The sequence below is a fragment of the Dasypus novemcinctus genome, chromosome 17 (assembly GCF_030445035.2).
Source record: "Dasypus novemcinctus isolate mDasNov1 chromosome 17, mDasNov1.1.hap2, whole genome shotgun sequence".
Lineage (NCBI taxonomy): Eukaryota > Metazoa > Chordata > Mammalia > Cingulata > Dasypodidae > Dasypus > Dasypus novemcinctus.
This window is the reverse complement of record NC_080689.1, coordinates 4,594,362-4,612,325: the sequence shown is the minus strand read 5'-3', so window position 1 is coordinate 4,612,325 and position 17,964 is coordinate 4,594,362. Positions and strand designations below refer to the sequence as shown.

The 17,964-nt window shown below is 39.1% G+C and overlaps 1 protein-coding gene and 1 long non-coding RNA gene across 5 annotated transcripts in view; both read left to right on the top strand.

Annotated features, from left to right (window-relative positions):
- MGAT4A (alpha-1,3-mannosyl-glycoprotein 4-beta-N-acetylglucosaminyltransferase A) overlaps positions 1-17,316 on the top strand; it is a 183,045-nt gene extending 165,729 nt beyond the window's left edge. For all 4 annotated transcript variants that reach the window (XM_071208722.1, XM_071208719.1, XM_071208720.1 and 1 more), the window contains 2 exons: positions 12,751-12,834; positions 14,793-17,316. In XM_071208722.1, the coding sequence (XP_071064823.1) occupies positions 12,751-12,834; positions 14,793-14,834 (126 nt within the window). In that variant the 3' untranslated portion in view covers positions 14,835-17,316. The remainder of the gene's footprint in view (positions 1-12,750; positions 12,835-14,792) is intronic.
- On the top strand, positions 202-10,009 carry LOC131273915 (uncharacterized). Its single transcript, XR_011646065.1, has 3 exons — positions 202-315; positions 7,024-7,141; positions 9,146-10,009. It is a non-coding gene; the product is annotated as an uncharacterized lncRNA (long non-coding RNA).
- Positions 17,317-17,964: the final 648 nt, after the last annotated feature.

Below are 17,964 nucleotides of genomic sequence, written 5' to 3'. Positions count from 1 at the left end.
GCCGGAAGTGATTGCAGCCAACTTCCGGCTGGGTCCGCCGCGGCCCTTGTTAGAGTGCAGGAGCTCACCATGCCCCGGTACTACGAGGAGAAGCCGGAGGGCAGCGCGTGCGCGGGCGTGAAGGAGGACCTGGGCGCCTGCCTGCTGCTCTCCGACTGTGTGCTCCAGGTAGCACGGCCAAATCGGGGCAGGCCCTGGCCACGGCACTCCGGCAGCCCGCGGGGGCGGCGAGAGACTGGGGTGTAGCTCACAGACGCAGTTGACGGAACTTGCACGTCCGCTGACTTGTCCGCCAGAGCCCCCTTCCCTCCAGTGGTAAATTGGAGATAACGCGACCCGCCCTGTCGGGTGTTTGTGTGTGTGTGAGAATTAAACTATTTCGGTTCAAGAAGCATTTATTGATGGCTGTTACTCTTAGGTTCTGGAAACTGAGGAAAACAGGACAGGTTTCTTGCGCGCTAGCAAATTTGGCTCTGTAAAATGAATTATTTTAGAGCATTCTATACACCTGTTACAGTGTATTGGCCAGTATTTTCTTCCTTTTCTGTTCACTTGTAACTGAACGTATCCTGTATTCACCTTGAGTTGGTTTTAATTCGTTTCCGAGTTTCAGCTCTTTACATTCCATGGTTTGGGTATTTTGTGTCTTCCCCTGCGCCCGCCCCTCACCACGGTCACAGGTGTCTCGGGGCTAATCAGTATGCTGTGAGGTTCAGAAATGACTGGGTTCGGGTTTAAGCCCAGGTAAGGCGCAAGGGCCTAACGAGAAAAGCCGTCAATTATGTGAAATTATTTTTGCCACTTGGGAGTGTAATTTCAGAAAGTTGATCACATTGCAAAGAAAAACAGCCCAAGAATAGACATCCACAGTGAGGCTAGAGCAGTACCTCTCCTGACTCAGGATTTATGTCTGGTTTAATAACTTAGCAATTAATGCCAGACTGGCCTCCCAGTGTCTAGTAAAACTTAAGAGCTATTATTAAAAGAGATTACTGAGGCCTTACACAAACGAGGAAACCGAAGTCTCCTCTTCAGGCTCCCATTTTCCGTAGCTGCTCCCCGCCTGTTGCTTTATTCTCAAGTTTGTGTATTCAGCCAACTCCCTCTAAAGTGCCTGTCATGTGGCCAGCAGGTGTGAGACACCAAAGATGAATCGGAGTCACAGCCTACACAAGCTTGGTCTGATGGAAGAAATACACACAAAAGGAGCTAAATTCTTGTGATAAGGGCTGTGTGACTAGTAAATGTTTAATGGATAGATTTAGGTATAAAATACCTTGGGAGCCCAGTGGAAGACAAATGATTTTGCTTGATACTTTTGGAAACTTGTCACAGGAAGTGACATCAGAACTGAGCTTTTGACAGTTGAGTAGGAATTTATCAAGTAAAGGAGTTGAGGGTATGGAGTGGAGTGGGGAATCTTAAAGAACAGCGAGGGCAGAGGCAGGCTGCTGTGGAAGGGTCAGGACAAGCTAGTACCTGTGGGATCTGGAACATGGGAAGCAAAACAGAAGGCTTGAGTGGAAAATTGCAGCCAAGTGTGAAGGAGCTTGTGTATCAAAATGAGGAGCTTGGATTTTATCTTGACATTCAGAATCAGGAAGGCTGTGGTGGAGTAATTGAGGGGATAAAGCACACAGTAGGACTGAGGAAAGGAAGTGGAGGATGATTCTGGTTGCAAAAATGATAGCAACCAGGAAACTTGGCATGGGCTTTGCTTTCCCCCACTGAGAATGATGCCAGCTTTGTTCAAGAAGTAGAAGAATTTGATGGCTGTAAACAGTGCCCTAAATGGAAGTGTTTTTACAGTGTGCGCTAAATTATCCCAAATGGGGACTTTATCTGAATAAAATGGGCCATAGTGAGGCAAAACATGGAACTTTACAGGTCTGATACCCTACCTTCTTGGATGGTGCCCCTGGCAGCTGTAGACCACCATTTCTCACCAGGGACTCTGAAGACAAGGGAAGTGCTGCTGTGATGTGCCTGTGCTGATAGCCACATCGTTTATAAGATTTTGATTCCTTAGCTAATTCATAAAGAAGTTAATCTGATTTTTCGGCAGATGGGCAATGCAGTCGCTTCTTGCTAGTTTGTAAGCCACCTGAAAAGCTGCAGCACCTTATTCTGGGGAAGAATTCAGCATAATTGACTATTTAGCTTCTGTGATGGGAGATAGTTAAGGAATTTTTGTTGATAAGGGTGTACACTCCAATGGATCTGGAAAGGAGAAGCAAGAAAAGAGCAGATCACAGATGTATTGTTTGGCTGGACTTGGGGTTTTATGGCTCAAGAAGGGGCAGGGTTGAACTCTGCCTAAGGAACCTCAGCGGTCATGAATAGCTTCAGGGCCTGCTAGCTCTTTATCAGAACCTGGAAGTAGAGATGCCGCTGCTGCCCCTCCCCACCTGCTGTAGGTTACAAGTTTCCCAGGTTGGGTCTTGGGCACAGCCATGCTTGGGAATCACTGATCTTGACCTCAGAAGGCAAAAAAGTTTGGAAGTGTATTAGTTAGGATATAGGTTCAGCTACGTATTACAGAGTCCCAGAATAACAGCGGCTGAAACGTGATAGAGAATTCTTTCTTGTGCTCTCACCTATAAATAGGGCTCTGCTCAGTATTCCATGAGCCCGGACACCATTGGTCTTATGGTACTAGGTGCTGGGATGGGAGATGGGATGTTGCTGTCATAGACATGGGCCAAGATTGGCTCCCACATCATCAGGCCTAGGAACACGATGGAGTAAGGGAAGGAGGACAGAGCTTTTTCCTTTAAGCACCAACCCAGAAGTTTTATGGTCGATTTTCATTATTTGCTCTATTTGTGGTTTATAAAGTTGCTGCCGACACTGAATTAGCAAACACTGACTGCTCCTGGGGGGAAATGCAGGGTGAGCTTCTGACCACGTTTTCATCAACTAAGCAACATATAACCTTGTTTTATGTGTGTTTCTGTTTATATATACATTATTTGATATATATTGTTGATTTATTAATGTTGAACTCACAGCCAACAGCACTATTACTCAAGCCTGAACAACGGTTATTTAACACTTATTTTCTCTGTAAGGCACATTACAGCCTTCTCCCTAGTAGCTATGCTTGGGGGCTATTTTAAGCAGTGGCATTGATGTGGGCTATGGGTGGAAGGCTCTTTGTCTCTTCAGAGATAACGAAGTTGTTTGACTTGTGGGTGTGAAACGGTAAGAGGCTGCAGTCTTGCTCTTAGAGACTAGCAGGCTCTAGTCTCAGGAAATGTTTAACAAAGCAAGGGCTATAAACTTTAAGTATTTAGGGGAAATGCAAAAACCAAGGCTTATCTAAAATGTCTGGAGTCCTTGCTAAAAGCTTACCTAAGATGTGGAAGAGATATATGCTAATTGAAGCCTATTGAGAACTGAAACAAAGGGACGATTTAGCCTTTCCTCTCTGTATAAAAGACGTTTAAAAATCTTGTTCCGGGCTCGGGATTCAAACAGAAAGCTCCCGAGTCCGGCCGGCCGTCAATAAACCATTTTTCCTTCTCAAAATCATTCCTGAGTCCTGGCCTCTCTATACTCGAATAATTGAACTTCTCTTAAATTCCACAACATTAATGGCGACCGTGAAGGGACAAAAATGAAGGCCAGAGACGGTAGCATTTTGCTGCCCCTTCCAAATCCCCGAGGAAGCCGGGAGGACTCGGGTGAACCCCAAATCTGGGCGCCCCTGGATTAAATTTAATCCAGAAAAGATGTGGGCTCCACCAGAATCTTCCCGACAAAATCAAGGGGCAATGGAAGGTCTGAAGAGAAAGATTCTGGGAACGAAAAAGAGCTCCGAACAGGGAAGAAGGTAAGACTCCCCGGGTGAGCAGAGTCTAGAAGGCCCTAGCTTTAATTGCTAGGAAGGGGAGGCTGATCACCTCCCGAGAGAACCCTAGTAGCCCCAGAAGGCTGGGGGGAAGCCGTTCTCTCTAGGCTTGGGAAAAGGAGGAAAACCGGGGAAAAGCCCTGGTGTTTTGGGTTTGTCTAACTGCATGTTAGAATCTGGTACTGGTCTTATATCCACTAAAGGAGTGGAGTCTCAATTTTAATAGGAAGGGTATTTATAGGTTCGAGTCCTAATATCCTGGAAATTGGTCTAGATTAAGGAAAACAAAACTTGGTTACAGGAAAATGGATCGGCTTGTAGAGCTTGGTCTGGGTGTAAAGTTTAAACAGTGGAAAAGTCTAGCTGAAATCTTTTGTTATGGTGCTAATTTGTGAATGAATTTGCTTTATACCAAATGTTAAGTGTTCTGAGGTTTGTGATGGCTGTGGGGGCAGCCGTGGTGAAAATAAATATATAAACTTGTGAGTCAGATTAGTGACCTTTGTGCTTCTGTCTGTGTCAGCTCAATGTTAGTGTTGGAGTTGTGTCCTTACATGAAGTAGAATTACAGCTGAGCTGGAGCCCTCCCTTGCCATTGGCAAGGGGGTAAAATGATTCTAGGGCAAAAGCTGAGGAGTCTAGATGTTTGTGCATGTTCTGGTGTCTTGTCTCTGGTCTGGCCCTTTGCCGGGGCTTGGAGGCCATCTGTGTCCGCGCCAAGCACCCAAGTCTGTTGGGAATGTCCCAGTCAGGGCGGCTGGGTTCCTGGGAGAGTTGCCAAATTTGAGTAGGTTCTGTCTGCCCATTTTGGCTGAAAGCTGGAAAGGGGGGAGCGGCTTGCCCCTTTCCAGTGAGTCCACCCTTCTATTCATAAGCCGCATTCCTGTTTGTTGTGCACCCGACTGCCTGGAAGGGGGGGAAGTGAAGGAGGTGAAAAGCAGAATCAGAATAAATGCAGTAAAGTTCCCTCCTTAGGGTGTCAAAGCCAAAATACGTTTGCATTCTGCTCAGGTTCTTAGAAGGTATTGTAGTAACCTTAAGTAAAAGAATGTGTTCTGTGAAGGTAAACTTTGTATTAAGGGTATAAATAATTATAAAAGTTTTACAAAGCATTGTTTAAGGTATTTAAGTGGCTAATTGCAGAAAGTCATTATTTAACAAAACTGAATTGATAATAATAATAATAAAAGGCAATTTTATAACAAACTTATTCGGCAGCCAATCTCCCCTGCCAACTTGCTTCCAAAAAAACTGTTTCTGGTATTACATGCTACTAAGTATTTAAAGTGAAGAAAAGTTCATTATTTTAACAAACTTGTTTAGTATTAATGGCAATTATATGTTGCAAGAAGTTTGCCTAGTAACTTAGTATGTGGGATATATGGAGTGTGTTTTTATTGTTAAGGCAACAGAAGATGATTTTGTCCTAAGATAAAATGATTGATTATTGGAAAGAGTAGAGTGTGGGACAGAACCTGAATGAATACTGAAAGTGTAGAAGGTTTGTGGAAGGGAAATTTTTATGATTAAATTGAGTAAGATCAATATATAAAAAAAATCATTTATCAATAGCTTCTTGTGCTTTAACCTCATCATATCCTCAATGTTTGAAGAAGAGTCTTACCTCTTTTAAAAGAACATTTTATGTTCTAGAAATCAAATCCTGAAAAGTAGCCTTTTATTTCAAACTAACTGCAAGAGATTTATTCTTTCACTTTAAAAAAAAAATTAAAGTAATAGTTAAGTTCATTTAATATGTTATAAGTTAAATGAAAAGTATTTAAAGGTGTTATAAAATTAATAAGTTTTAAAAAAATTAATAAAAACTGTAACTAAGAGTTAAAATCATTTATAAATGCATTTATATTGTAAAACAGTAGAAAGACAATAACTGAGATTATAGCTGGGTGAATTTAGCCTGAAACTATTATTTAAGTGTAAATTCTACACTAACCTTTCCTTTGTTTATAGTTGCTTCAGGCCTAACCTCGCCCTTTGCCTTTGCCTGTGGTTATTTCATAATTGAGAAGAGCTGGGACATCACTGTCTCCTCTTCTAGTATTAGTAACCCTTTCTCTCATGAATTCAAGTGTAAACTAAATAAATTGCTGCCTGATAGAATAAAGTTAAATGACCACTGGAGTTTTATTATCTCCAAAACCAAAAGGAGGGTAGAGGGGGAAAAGTCTCCTGCCTTGACAGTCAGTGTTCCTAAGAGTGGCAATTCATGAGAGAAAGCAGTCTGTCTCCCTGAGGCTTCAAATAGCCTCAGTAAATATATATAAAACTAATCTTGTTGCTTATCCAAAATTCTGCTAATTTCAAGGTAAAATATAAAGTTCTAAAACAATAGTGCTAAAGCATTAAAAACATTTTAGTTATTACAATCCATTAAGTAAAAAAGAAAATTCTTGTGGTAAACTGCATGGTCATAGTGCAAATTAAGAAGAGTTTCAGAAGTCTTTGAAAAGTTTGAAGTAACTAAAGTCATGTTGTTGTGTCAGACTGTTCATGTCTGCCTATTTGCTCAAATTGTTAAAAGTTAAATATGCAGTTATATTTATAAATATTCTTAAAGCCCAAATTAAACTAAGCAGGATAAAAAAGTCATAAAAATCTGATTATGGAAACAATTGGGAAAGGGCCTCCTCTTTGCAAGAGCTTTTAAGGCAAGACTAGGTGTGGCAGATTAAACCTATCTACTAAGCTAAAAAATTAAGAATCAGTTTGCCTGGTAATTTCCCAGTTTAAACCTTTGTCAGCCATAAATTGAAAAAAAACAAAACAAAGATTAAGTTAATTTTCACAGAAGAAAAATGTTGATGTAACCCGGCGGCCTGCTGCCTCAGTCTCCCACTCCCGGGTTGGACAGCAGTGGAGGAGACCAGTTTAAGCCAGTCCTATGGGCAGTAGAAAGATGCCCAAGAAGGAGCTAACTAAGTCGGTGCCATTTCAGCACTAAATTCTATTCCTTATTTGACAAAGGGGGGGAGCAGGTAAAAACTAAAATAGTTAGAATGTGATAGAAGAAGCAGTTAAATCAAACTTTTGCGTAAGAAAGTTAAATCTCAGATAAGCTGTAACTTCTGAAGTATCCAATCTATAGAAAAACAGGAAGAGCTTGCATGCTAAGCTTAAGGGTATAAATTGTGTCATTTTTCTTTGTTCAGGGCACCAGCCATATCTGGCTCTGCGCCCCTTCTTGCAAGATTGAGAATAAAGTATTTTCTTCTCCACAATCTAGTGAGCCTTATTTTCTTCCAGAAGATTTCTTTCCAACAAAATAAGGTAATTAGTAGCTCTATTAACAAATTTCAATAAGAAAAAGAAAATCCATAAAAACTATGGAGAGATCTTTCCTGGGTTATGATTTTAAAAAATTAAGTAATTGTGTAATGTGTTTTAAAACCTAGAAGTCAGTATGCATGTGTTTTAAAACCTGGTAGTCAGTTATGCTTTTAAATTAATAATTTTCATAACTTAAAAAAAAAAAAGTTTTTAGCTTCCTGTAAAAGAAAAAGAGAACATTCCTTGCATAAACTATTATAGTTTCAATTTTATTTAACTTGAGTGTAATCTCCCATAGTTAATTTATAAACTAAATTAACATATGTACAAATCTTTACGGTAATGAAAATTGTAAGTGAAAATTGTAAGTTCACATTGGTGAAATTAAGCTAAAAGAAAAAGATTGTAGATATGCTCTCTTAAATAAAGAGTAAATTTCTTTCATTAGTAATTGTAATTTAGTAAGTTTATTTAAACATGAAGTGTCTAGTCAATGCAGTTATAGTCAATTATAAAGAGTTTGTAAAACATCTTCCAAACTGAAAATGTTTAAATAGTTCTAGTTGTAAAAGCCATTGTTAACTAAAGAAACTTAAATTAGTATTAGTAGCAGAAATAACTTCATGATAATAAACCTGTCTGAAAGCCACTGCAAAATACACATTTAAGTAAATGATAATAAAAAGTTGTCTTGATTCTATTGGAAAAATTGTTTTCATTCTAACAATGAAAAATAATATTTTTCCTCTATTACTAAAGTAAAGCACCTACTGTTATCTTCATAGTAAAATTGTGTAAGTAAATAGTCATTTAATATATGTATTGCGTTAAGTTGTTTAAAATATATATAAAACAAAAAATAAACTTTAACATTGTCAAACTCTTGTGCATTCGAACCAGGCCTTGTATACATTACAGGTGGCCTCTCCATGTGAGTTATTAGCTAGGCTGGTCACTGACCCCTCAATTAAAAATATGTGCTATATCAGTCTCTGGTTCTGCTCCTGAAGTTGATAGAAACTATATTGCAGTTTCAAGCTCCTGCAGCCAATAATGACTTGGTACAGCCAAGTGTACAATGGATATCGCCTCCAGACTGGCACTGTTCCATGGTGCCAGAGAGCACTATGCACCAGGCTAGTAAAATACTGGAAAATCTCTAAAATACTAAAAAGATGCTGCAACTTGCTCACTGCGTTGAAGAACATGCTAAGTAGAGCCATGATACCAAGAGACTGTAAGTAAAACTTAAACACAATTGGCATTATGGCCTGCTCTCATGGAGAGATAACATGTAAAGTATTACAAACCTGAAACTCAAAACTAATAATAGCAACTCTGAATCCTTATGCATTAAGTAATACATTAGTTAATATTAAGTGCTGTACTTTTATCCTGTACTAAATATATGCCTAATAATTGTAATGTTATCTTTTCTATTTTAGATCAAGTGCAGAAGTATATTAGACATGTTAAATTCCTGGTAAAATCATTTTCTAAACAGTTAATAACATGTCTATAGAATAAGGTGGCAGTCTCAGCCAGTCTCAGTTAGCAAAAGTGAGGCTTGCTTGCTGATAGTGAGTCACCTATTGAACAAGTCAAAATTGCTAGAAATTGTACAATAAAAACCAAGGTGTAAAAATCTTTATTCTGTAGTTCTAATCACTCCCACAAGTGAAAACTAAGAGTATTTCCAAATTAGTGTTCTAATCCTGAGTGAAGCCAGTTGCCCAAAGAGTGCCAGTTCACCAGGAGCATCTGACAGAGCGAATGAGTGTCAATCATTGAACAGCTTAGAATGTGTCTTCAGACAAAGCTAAGTGTCTGTTGCAATTTCTCTCTAAAGATAGATAACTTAAAAAAAATATATATATGCTGTTCCCACCAGCTTTTAAAGAATGCCATCTTTATAGGCATCTAATCTTGTCTATCTCTGTAATCCAATGTGTCCTCTTTTAAAAACGAGTATTCCAAATTTTTAATTAAGTTTGTTTCTTTCAGAGTGAACATCTTATTAACCATATGAAAACTTCATCCAACTTCGTACAGAATGCCAGATCCATCTTCCTCCAGTTAAAATAAAGAGTTTTTACACCTTATTAAGCAATGACTACAGCCCATAGCCAGCAGAAAGCAGTTACAGAAAAGAGATCGTCTCCCTTCAGCACCCCTTTTAAATTAAAGGTGTAAACTCTTTAAGAGTAAAATAAAAGTAATAGATGGATCTGGAACCTGACTAGAAATCCACGTGAGTGCCAGTGGCAGCAGAATAACTGCGAGAGGCCCCTGCCCAAGATTCTGCTGTCCAGAATGAAAAGTTCTAAACTTCTAAAAACGGTCCTTGATGCTGTACTAAAGACTGATAAATAATCAGTCAAGACAACAAACAGTCATCCACCTCATAGCTACAACAATAATTATGCCAAAGCTTAGCAAGTAAACTTTGACAAAGAGGAGGAATGATGTGGGCTATGGGTGGAAGGCTCTTTGTCTCTTCAGAGATAACGAAGTTGTTTGACTTGTGGGTGTGAAACGGTAAGAGGCTGCAGTCCTGCTCTTAGAGACCAGCAGGCTCCAGTCCCAGGAAATGTTTAACAAAGCAAGGGCTATAAACTTTAAGTATTTAGGGGAAATGCAAAAACCAAGGCTTATCTAAAATGTCTGGAGTCCTTGCTAAAAGCTTACCTAAGATGTGGAAGAGATATATGCTAATTGAAGCCTATTGAGAACTGAAACAAAGGGACGATTTAGCCTTTCCTCTCTGTATAAAAGACGTTTAAAAATCTTGTTCCGGGCTCGGGATTCAAACAGAAAGCTCCCGAGTCCGGCCGGCCGTCAATAAACCATTTTTCCGTCTCAAAATCATTCCTGAGTCCTGGCCTCTCTATACTCGAATAATTAAACTTCTCTTAAATTCCACAACAGCATCACCAACAAAAAGGACAAAAATGTGAAAAGTGTGGATCTAAATATACCGTGGATAAGACATTTGTTTACAGATGAACCTGAAACAAGAAGGCAGACCATTGCCTTGTCCACCCTCCCGTGGGAACATGCACATTGGGCAACTAAAATTTTTCACCGCTCCTTGTGTATTCACAAATGACTGCGAAAGCACCATGAGTGTTGATTTGAGGATTACAGAAATTTTGGTGAATAGGCAGATTTGCAGATACAATTGGTGAATAATGAGCATCGGTGTACTTCAATTCCTTCTCCCATGCCAGTGGCTAGAACTTACATGACCATGCCCAGCTGCAAGAGAGGCTGGGAAATGTAGCCCAACCCCCTGCCCAGCCGAGAAGGAGGTGTGGATATTACAGGACAACTCGCCTGTGCCATGTGCCAGTGGGGTAGGGAGGACGCTGAATTGACCTTTCTCTGTTAGGTTTGGTGTGTCCAGACGGAGCTTTCCACCAGGCAGCTGGCTGTACAGGTTGAAGTTGTGAAAAGGGGAGCACCGTAAATAGGGTTCCAAGCGATCAGCTTTCAGTCTTAGTCTGCCACCAGTTGTTCACCTGCACAGCACACCCGCTCAGCAGATCTCCTTGCAGAGTTCAGGAGGAATGTAAGATGGGAATCACCCTAGGGCCCAGGCAGATACAGACTTGAAAGTGGCTGAGAGCAGATTCCTTGAGCAAGAATACCACAGAGCTAGTACCCTGGAGCTTTATTTCATGAGAAAACTAGGAGACTGGGATTGGCATTTGTAAAAAAAAAAAGGCTGGGCGCTTCCTTGCTGGGGAAATACCTGATTACACAGAGCAAATGAAATTTGTGTTACCTTTTTCTCGGTGCGGGAATGCCCTAGGCATTTCTATTTACATTGTATTCTAGCCTCCCTCATCAGCATCAAAATACAGTGTTTTGTACCAACACTAAAAATGTTCTTATTTTAGGACTCTTAATCCTGGCTGTTTTGAGCTTTATAAAGTTACACTATAAAGGCTATTGCTTGACTCCTTTTACATTGGCACTCGAGGAGGAAGGCTTCATGATCTTCCTTTATATTGTCAAGCTCTGAATGAGGCTGATATTCATGAACAGTATTTTTTAAACTTTTATTATTATTTCTCTGGTTAATGTTAATAATGTCAGGTTTGTGATTCTGTGCGTTGCAAATCAGTTTGATGCCATTACTAAGTGATTGGAAACACTGAAGTTTACTCTTTCCAGATGATGGTTTGTATATTTATGGTCCCAGGAAACCACCTTTGGCCTTTTTTCCTGTCTCCACCGGCCTTACCCACACCTAGTGATGGTGCTTATATTGTCAGTTAGCATTTCCTTGTTTACTTCTTCTCTCCGGTCTTGCCTTGTGCAGGCAGAGAACATCTTTGTAATTTTTATCCTCCCACTAAATTAACCTAGGACTATTCTGACATTTGTTTTCATAAATTAGTCCTTGTGAAGGCAGGTTTAGTTAGTAGACAAATTAGTAGGTCAGGAGTGTTGTTTTACTACAATTAAATTTTAATCTTGCCTCTGTGAATTGTGCAATGTACTTTCTGTTAATGCGTCCATGTGTCAGGTTTCTTTTTTACTTTTTAAGTTAAATTTATGGCAGTAGATTTGTGCAAAATCTTTTAGGATAATGAAGACATATGTAGTAGATGTAGTAGTAGAATATTTATTCCTTGTTCACCTTGAAAAAAAGACTCCTAAATCCTAATCCTTTCCTTGTTTTTCAGTTATTACTTTATCAAGTCTAATTTTCATAGTTTTTTTAGAAAGACATTTGTGGAGAGTCAGAAATAAGCATTTTGTCCTGTAAATATTCAGACAGCAGCATCTCGCGTGGTCACAGAGGCGGGGTCTGTTTGGCCCAGTGTCCCTTTTGAAGCCTCCTTTGGAGCCCTCGCTGCTTAACAATGAGTTAATTTTACAGTGGGGCCCAGGCAGGTCCCTCACAGGGATATGTAACTTGTCATTTCCCTCCTTCCTTTACTCACTGAACTTCTCAGAATAAGGAAGTTGGCTGTGAGGGTCTGGGAGTGGGGAAATGCGGAGATGTGTTGGTGGTAAGATTGCTTGAATGAGACGGTAAAACTGGAGATCTGAAAGCCACCTGAGGCCACCCTTGAGAAGAGACCTCCTGTCCCCCACTGCAGCCCACCCGCTTGCTCAGGCGTGCGGACTTCCCAGCTCTCCTCCTCTCCCTTCCTCTCCCCCTCCCTCTCTCTCTCACACAAATAGAAACACTACTTTCTTCCTTTTGGGAGCTCTTTAGATTAAGAGCTTCAGTAACATTGAAGAAACCCTAGTGCTACCATCAACTTTATTCTTTCCCTTTCTTCCTCACAGGCGATGAAAATACCCATTTCCAAGTGTTTATAAAAACATTTTAAAGAAAAATATTCCATGGAAACTAGTGTTTTCAAGAATTCAAGAGCCCCCTGAAAATGCCCAGAAGTTATTTTATGAATTTTTTCATCCTATCCTTTTTTCCTTATGTATCAACATTCAGAATGAACTAAGAACTATTTCTTAAATAATTTACATTTTTCTGAGTTGAACTTTTTTTAAAATAACTTTTTGCAGGACAGTTATTTTGTATTTTGTGAGAAAATTTCCCAGGTATTTATTTTATGTTTTATGTATCATAGGAAGGAAAAACCCCTCGGCAATGTTTGAAGGAAGGACACTGCAAAGCTTTGAAAAATTCATTTTTCGAATGTAAAAGATCAATGGTAAGTGGTTTAAGACTTTCAGAAACTTATGCTAAAAATGAGCTCTATGGATTTAAATGTGTGAGTGACTTAATAGTTAGACTGCAGCAATATCGTTTGGAAAAAACAACGTAGACAGTATTTTGTAATCCAGTGAGTTAGGAAGCACGGATGCTTGCAGCTACTGTAATAGCCAGTAATAACTAGCATCATCATGCCAATCTTCAGGCACTGTGCTAGGAGCCGCTGAAGTTCGGGAGTTTCTAAAGTGTGAGAAGAAAGTCTTGGCAAACAGCAGTGGATTCAAGCTGGTGGGCCCTGGGGTTCAGGCTCTTGGCAATTCCACACAGACCTGTAAGGTGGAGGCCGCAGGTGTCCACACTGACGCCTTCTGTGTACACATGCCTAGGGAAGACGGCAGTATCTGCATTGGGAGTTTGGGGGTGATGGGATCTAAGTGGACATTTCAAATCTCTGGGTTTCCTGCACTAGCATTCTTTGAAAGACCTAAAAAGACGTGGAATGGAAATTGAATTAGACAGACCTTCTCTGTGCAAAAGTAAAGTATGAAATAAAAAATATGAGTAACTCAAGAAAGCAATAGCTTGGACCTGAGCCTGCTTCTCTTTATTTAGGAAGCGCCTGCAAACCTGTTCCCTTTTGTAACAGGAGAGTGTAGGGTTCAGGGTATCTATGGTACAGGAGGCAAAGAACGGGAGTATGCTTGGTTTGCCAACCAGCTAGATACAGGGAGGAGGTAAGGTGAAATTAAGTTTGGCCGTGTTCTGTTTCCTTTCACAAGTGACAGATTTCTCTGCCATGTTTTCTTGTCATTTATAGTTTAAAAAAAGGTGGGGGGGGGTGGTTCTTGCCTTCCCTCACTTTTGTTTCCCATGTAAAATGTAAACCTTTAGATTTATCAAGAATTCAAAGCATATTTAGACAATTGAGAAGACAGAGAATAGTAGTGTAGGAAATAATATTTTTGTAATAATCATATCAAATGACTCCAAATTTACAAGACTCCCTGTAATTCCCTTCCTAAAGCTCAGTCTTTGATCTCAAAAGAATAAAAAGTCAGAATGCTTTTAAAATTTTTGTTTATCTACTTTCTACAGAAACGTGTAAATCCTGAATAAAAAGTAGAAGTGCCCCTCACCATTTCGAAATACATCATAGCACTTACACTTCCACACTGCAAAGAGCAGTCTAGGGAACTTTTTAAATAGACTAATAGATTCTTTAACTCCTTCTGCTAGATGCACTGTTAGCCCTCCAAAATGAGTGGAGTCACATAACACTTAACTAATGGAACTTCAGTTATAAATAACTTAAATTGTGCAGGTTATTTTGCTTAATATTCCAAACAATGAGCATATGCCCCAGAAGGAAGGTGAGATGGGAGATTTGAATCTGCCCTTCCTGCGTAGTATGAATATCTTACCTGATTATTTTCCTGTGTGTTTAAAGTTTTTTTTTTAATTGTGTTTCTTAGTACTGATATAAGGACCTTCCACCTCTTCTCTCCTCATGGCTGCACCATGAGACTTAAATCAGAGAGTACGCTGTCACTTGTGAGTAGGCCATTCACTTTAAGGACTTTTGATCCCCAAATGACTATGTGTTACATAACATTTTTCAGAGCTTTTACCTTTCTCTCAGTTGCTGTTTATTGAAAAATCAAATACATTTGAATATTACCTAAAAAAAAAAAACTTAATGAGAAAGTTGTTTGTTAGGAGAAGATTATACATGAACGTAAATTGGATTAAGAGCAGACTCTACTTGAAAGGAAAATCCTTGATGATTGACCTTAAATGGAACATTTGTTTTCAGTGCCATCTAGTTTAAAATTCTCTGCTTGGTAGCTCTGTTGATTTTTGACTGTACCTGAGGGCTGTTTTACTTCTTTCATACCACAATTGTGTTTAATAAAGTAGATTGTACAAAGTTTGATTTAATTATACTTTTATTTTCAGTTGGATGCCAGATCAAGATTCAGAGGAAGAAAAGGATATTAATACTACTATGGTGAATCCAAGATGAAAAGAACAAAGGATTTTCTCTGGTCATTAATACAGAAAAGCTAAAATAGGAAACATACCTTTTGCTGTATCTGTTTGATTGGGCCAGTTTTTCCCTCCATGGAAAATGGGAGAAAATGGATAAATTCTTTTGTGAATATGTATAAAGTAAATAAAAGATTCTCTTGCTTTGAGTTATGTTTAGAAGAACTTAAAAAGTATGTGCATCTAATAAATATGTTTTGAGAATTGTTGTAAAAATCAAAGAATGGAAAGATTGTTATTGTCAAACCCGACTCTTCATTGAAATAGTGCAACTTAAATATTCTGAAGGTTTCTGATATCATTGATAAAATCAGTGGCATGGTCCCTGGTGAGAAAATGTTTATTGACAAGTTTAGGTGAAAATTTTTTCTTTTATTCAGTCTCTCCTAGCTAGTTTTAAAGTAAATTGTTTTTGATTCCTATGAGAAGACAAGCTTCATTTGCACTGAAAGATGGGAAAAAACCTGAAAACTTTAGCTTCAGATTATGTTATTGGGGCTCTTTGCCTCCATCTGTTGACTGTTTTCGCTTTGTTTCCTGGCGTCACTTTCAGGCCAGCCTCCTCTTCGTGATGTAAAAGAACCTGTGTGAGCTTACATCCTTAGGTTCTGGGATCCACAAAGGATCAAATCAAATCATACAAAAGCACTCTCATCTTATCTGGATCACCTGCCTTTCCGCTGCACAAGTCCCTGTGGAAAAGCAGGTGGAGTCCAAGGAGCAGCCAAACATGGCTGCGGAGCTTGTGCCCCTGGCCCTGTAATTAACCCAGCAGAAGCCACAGATGAGTGGTGGGAGGGATGAAGCAAGCAGAAACTACGAGGGTCACTGTCGCGAGCAAAGTGAAAACAGGAAACGCTTGAAGAATTTTAGTGTCAGTACTTTTATTCTGATCACTTGATACAGTAGAGGAGCAAATCTGAATCCAAGTTTCAAACTATATTTCAGTGTTGAAGAATAACTGGTGTTAGAGCAATCAAGGTGTCTGGAGCACTCTTAATTTAAAGGTTCACTTTAGATGGTGAGGATTCCACACTGGTCCTGGTCATTTTTGCAGAGTATCGCTAAGGTCTATTGTATGTACTACTTTTCACTGGTAGAGGGGAAACGATGGAATTTTTTTCAGTAACTGTTGTATACCTATTTAAATGTTACAATTTTTGTTAAAAACTTTGATAAGAATCTCTCTAAAATGTATTTTATAATGCAGTGCCCTATTTTATTAAACAAGTTTTATTGAGATATAGTTCACCTATCATACAATTCACCCTTTTAAAGTAAAAAATTCAGTGGTTTTTAATACATTCAGAGTTGTGCAACCATCACCACTGTCTAATTCCAGAATTTCATCCACAAGAGAAACCCCATACCCGTTGACAATCACTTCCCATTTCCTTCTTTCCCCCAGTCCCTGGCAACCACTGATCTACTTTTTGTCTCTGGGTTTGCCGATTCTGACGTGTCATGCAATATTTGGCCTTCTGTGACTTCTTTCACTTACCATAATGTTAAGGTTCATCTCCATGTAGGCTGTTAGTACTTCATTCTTAGTATTAGTGAATAATATTCCGTTTTATAAATTGTAATACCATGTTTTTTAAGTTTATCAGTTGATGGAGTTTGGGTTCTTTCTACTTTTGAGCTCTTAAGACTAACACTGTAAACATTTGTGTACAAGCTATTCATGGACATATATGCTTTCATTTCTCTTGGGTGTAGACCTACGAGTGGAATTGCTGGGTCGTGTGATAACTCCAACTTTCACCATTTTGATGAATTGCTAAACTTTTCCACAGTGCCTTCACCATTTTACATGCTCACAAGCAATGTATGAGGGTTCCAATTTCCCCACATTCTCACCGTTTATTGTTCATCTTTATGATTACAGCCATCCTACTGAGTGTGAAGTGGTATCTAATTGGGGTTTTGATTTGCATTTTCAAATTTGCACCTTGTTGAAAATCAGTGGGCCATAAATGTGAGGATTTATTTCTGGTTACTCAGTTTTTTCCACACTGTCTTGACTATTGTAGCTTTGTAGTAAATTTTGAAATCTGGAAGTGTAAGTCGTTCAACTTTGTTAAAGGTGGGGTTTTTTTTTTTGTTTTGCTATCCTGGGTCCCTTGAATTTCCATATGAATTGTAAAATCAGTTTATCAATTTCTTTGAATAAGCCAGTTAGGATTTTGTTAGGATTGTGTTGAATCTGTAGCTCAATCTGGGGCCTATTTTAATTAAGTCATCTTTAATTTCTTTCAAGGGTGTTTTATAGTTTTCAGTGTACCAGTTTTAAGACTTCTTTTGTTAATCTTATCCCCAAGTATTGTACTCTCTGAGACTGTTGTCAGTGGAATTTCTTAATTTCATTTTCAGATTGTTCATTACTAAAATATAGAAATAAGATTGAATTTTTATTAAAATTTTAATCTTGAAATAATTGTGATTTCACATGCTTTGTAAGAAACAATACAGAAATACCCCATATATCCTTTACCCCATTTTCCTCACTGATAACTTCTTGTCCAACATCGCAATCATGAAACTGAAATTGACACTGATAAAGATACAGAACATTTCCATCACACATGAATCTCCAATTGCACTTAGCCACACCCACTTCCTTCCTGCAAACCTTCCCGTCCCCAACCCCTGACAACCCCTATTCTGTTCATTTTATAATTCTGCCATTTCAAGAATGTTATATTAAAGAATCATACAGTACATGATCTTTTGGAACTGGCTTTTTTCCCCCAATTCTCTGGAGATCATTTAGGTGGCTGTGTCAACAGTTTGTTCCTTTGATTGCTGAGTAGCAGTCCACGTTCACTGAAGCATTCACCTGCTGAAGGACCCCTGGATTGCTTCCAGCTTTTCCTTATGCCTAGAGCTGTTATAAACATTGATATACAGGTTTTTGGGTGAACATAAGTCTTCATTTCTCTGGGTTAAATGCCCAGGAGTACAATTCCTGGGTCATATGGTAGTTGTGTGTTTTGTAAAGAAACCACCAAACTTTTCCAGGGTGGCCTCACCATTTAAAATTCCTACCAGCAATATATGAGTAATCCAGTTCCTCCAGATC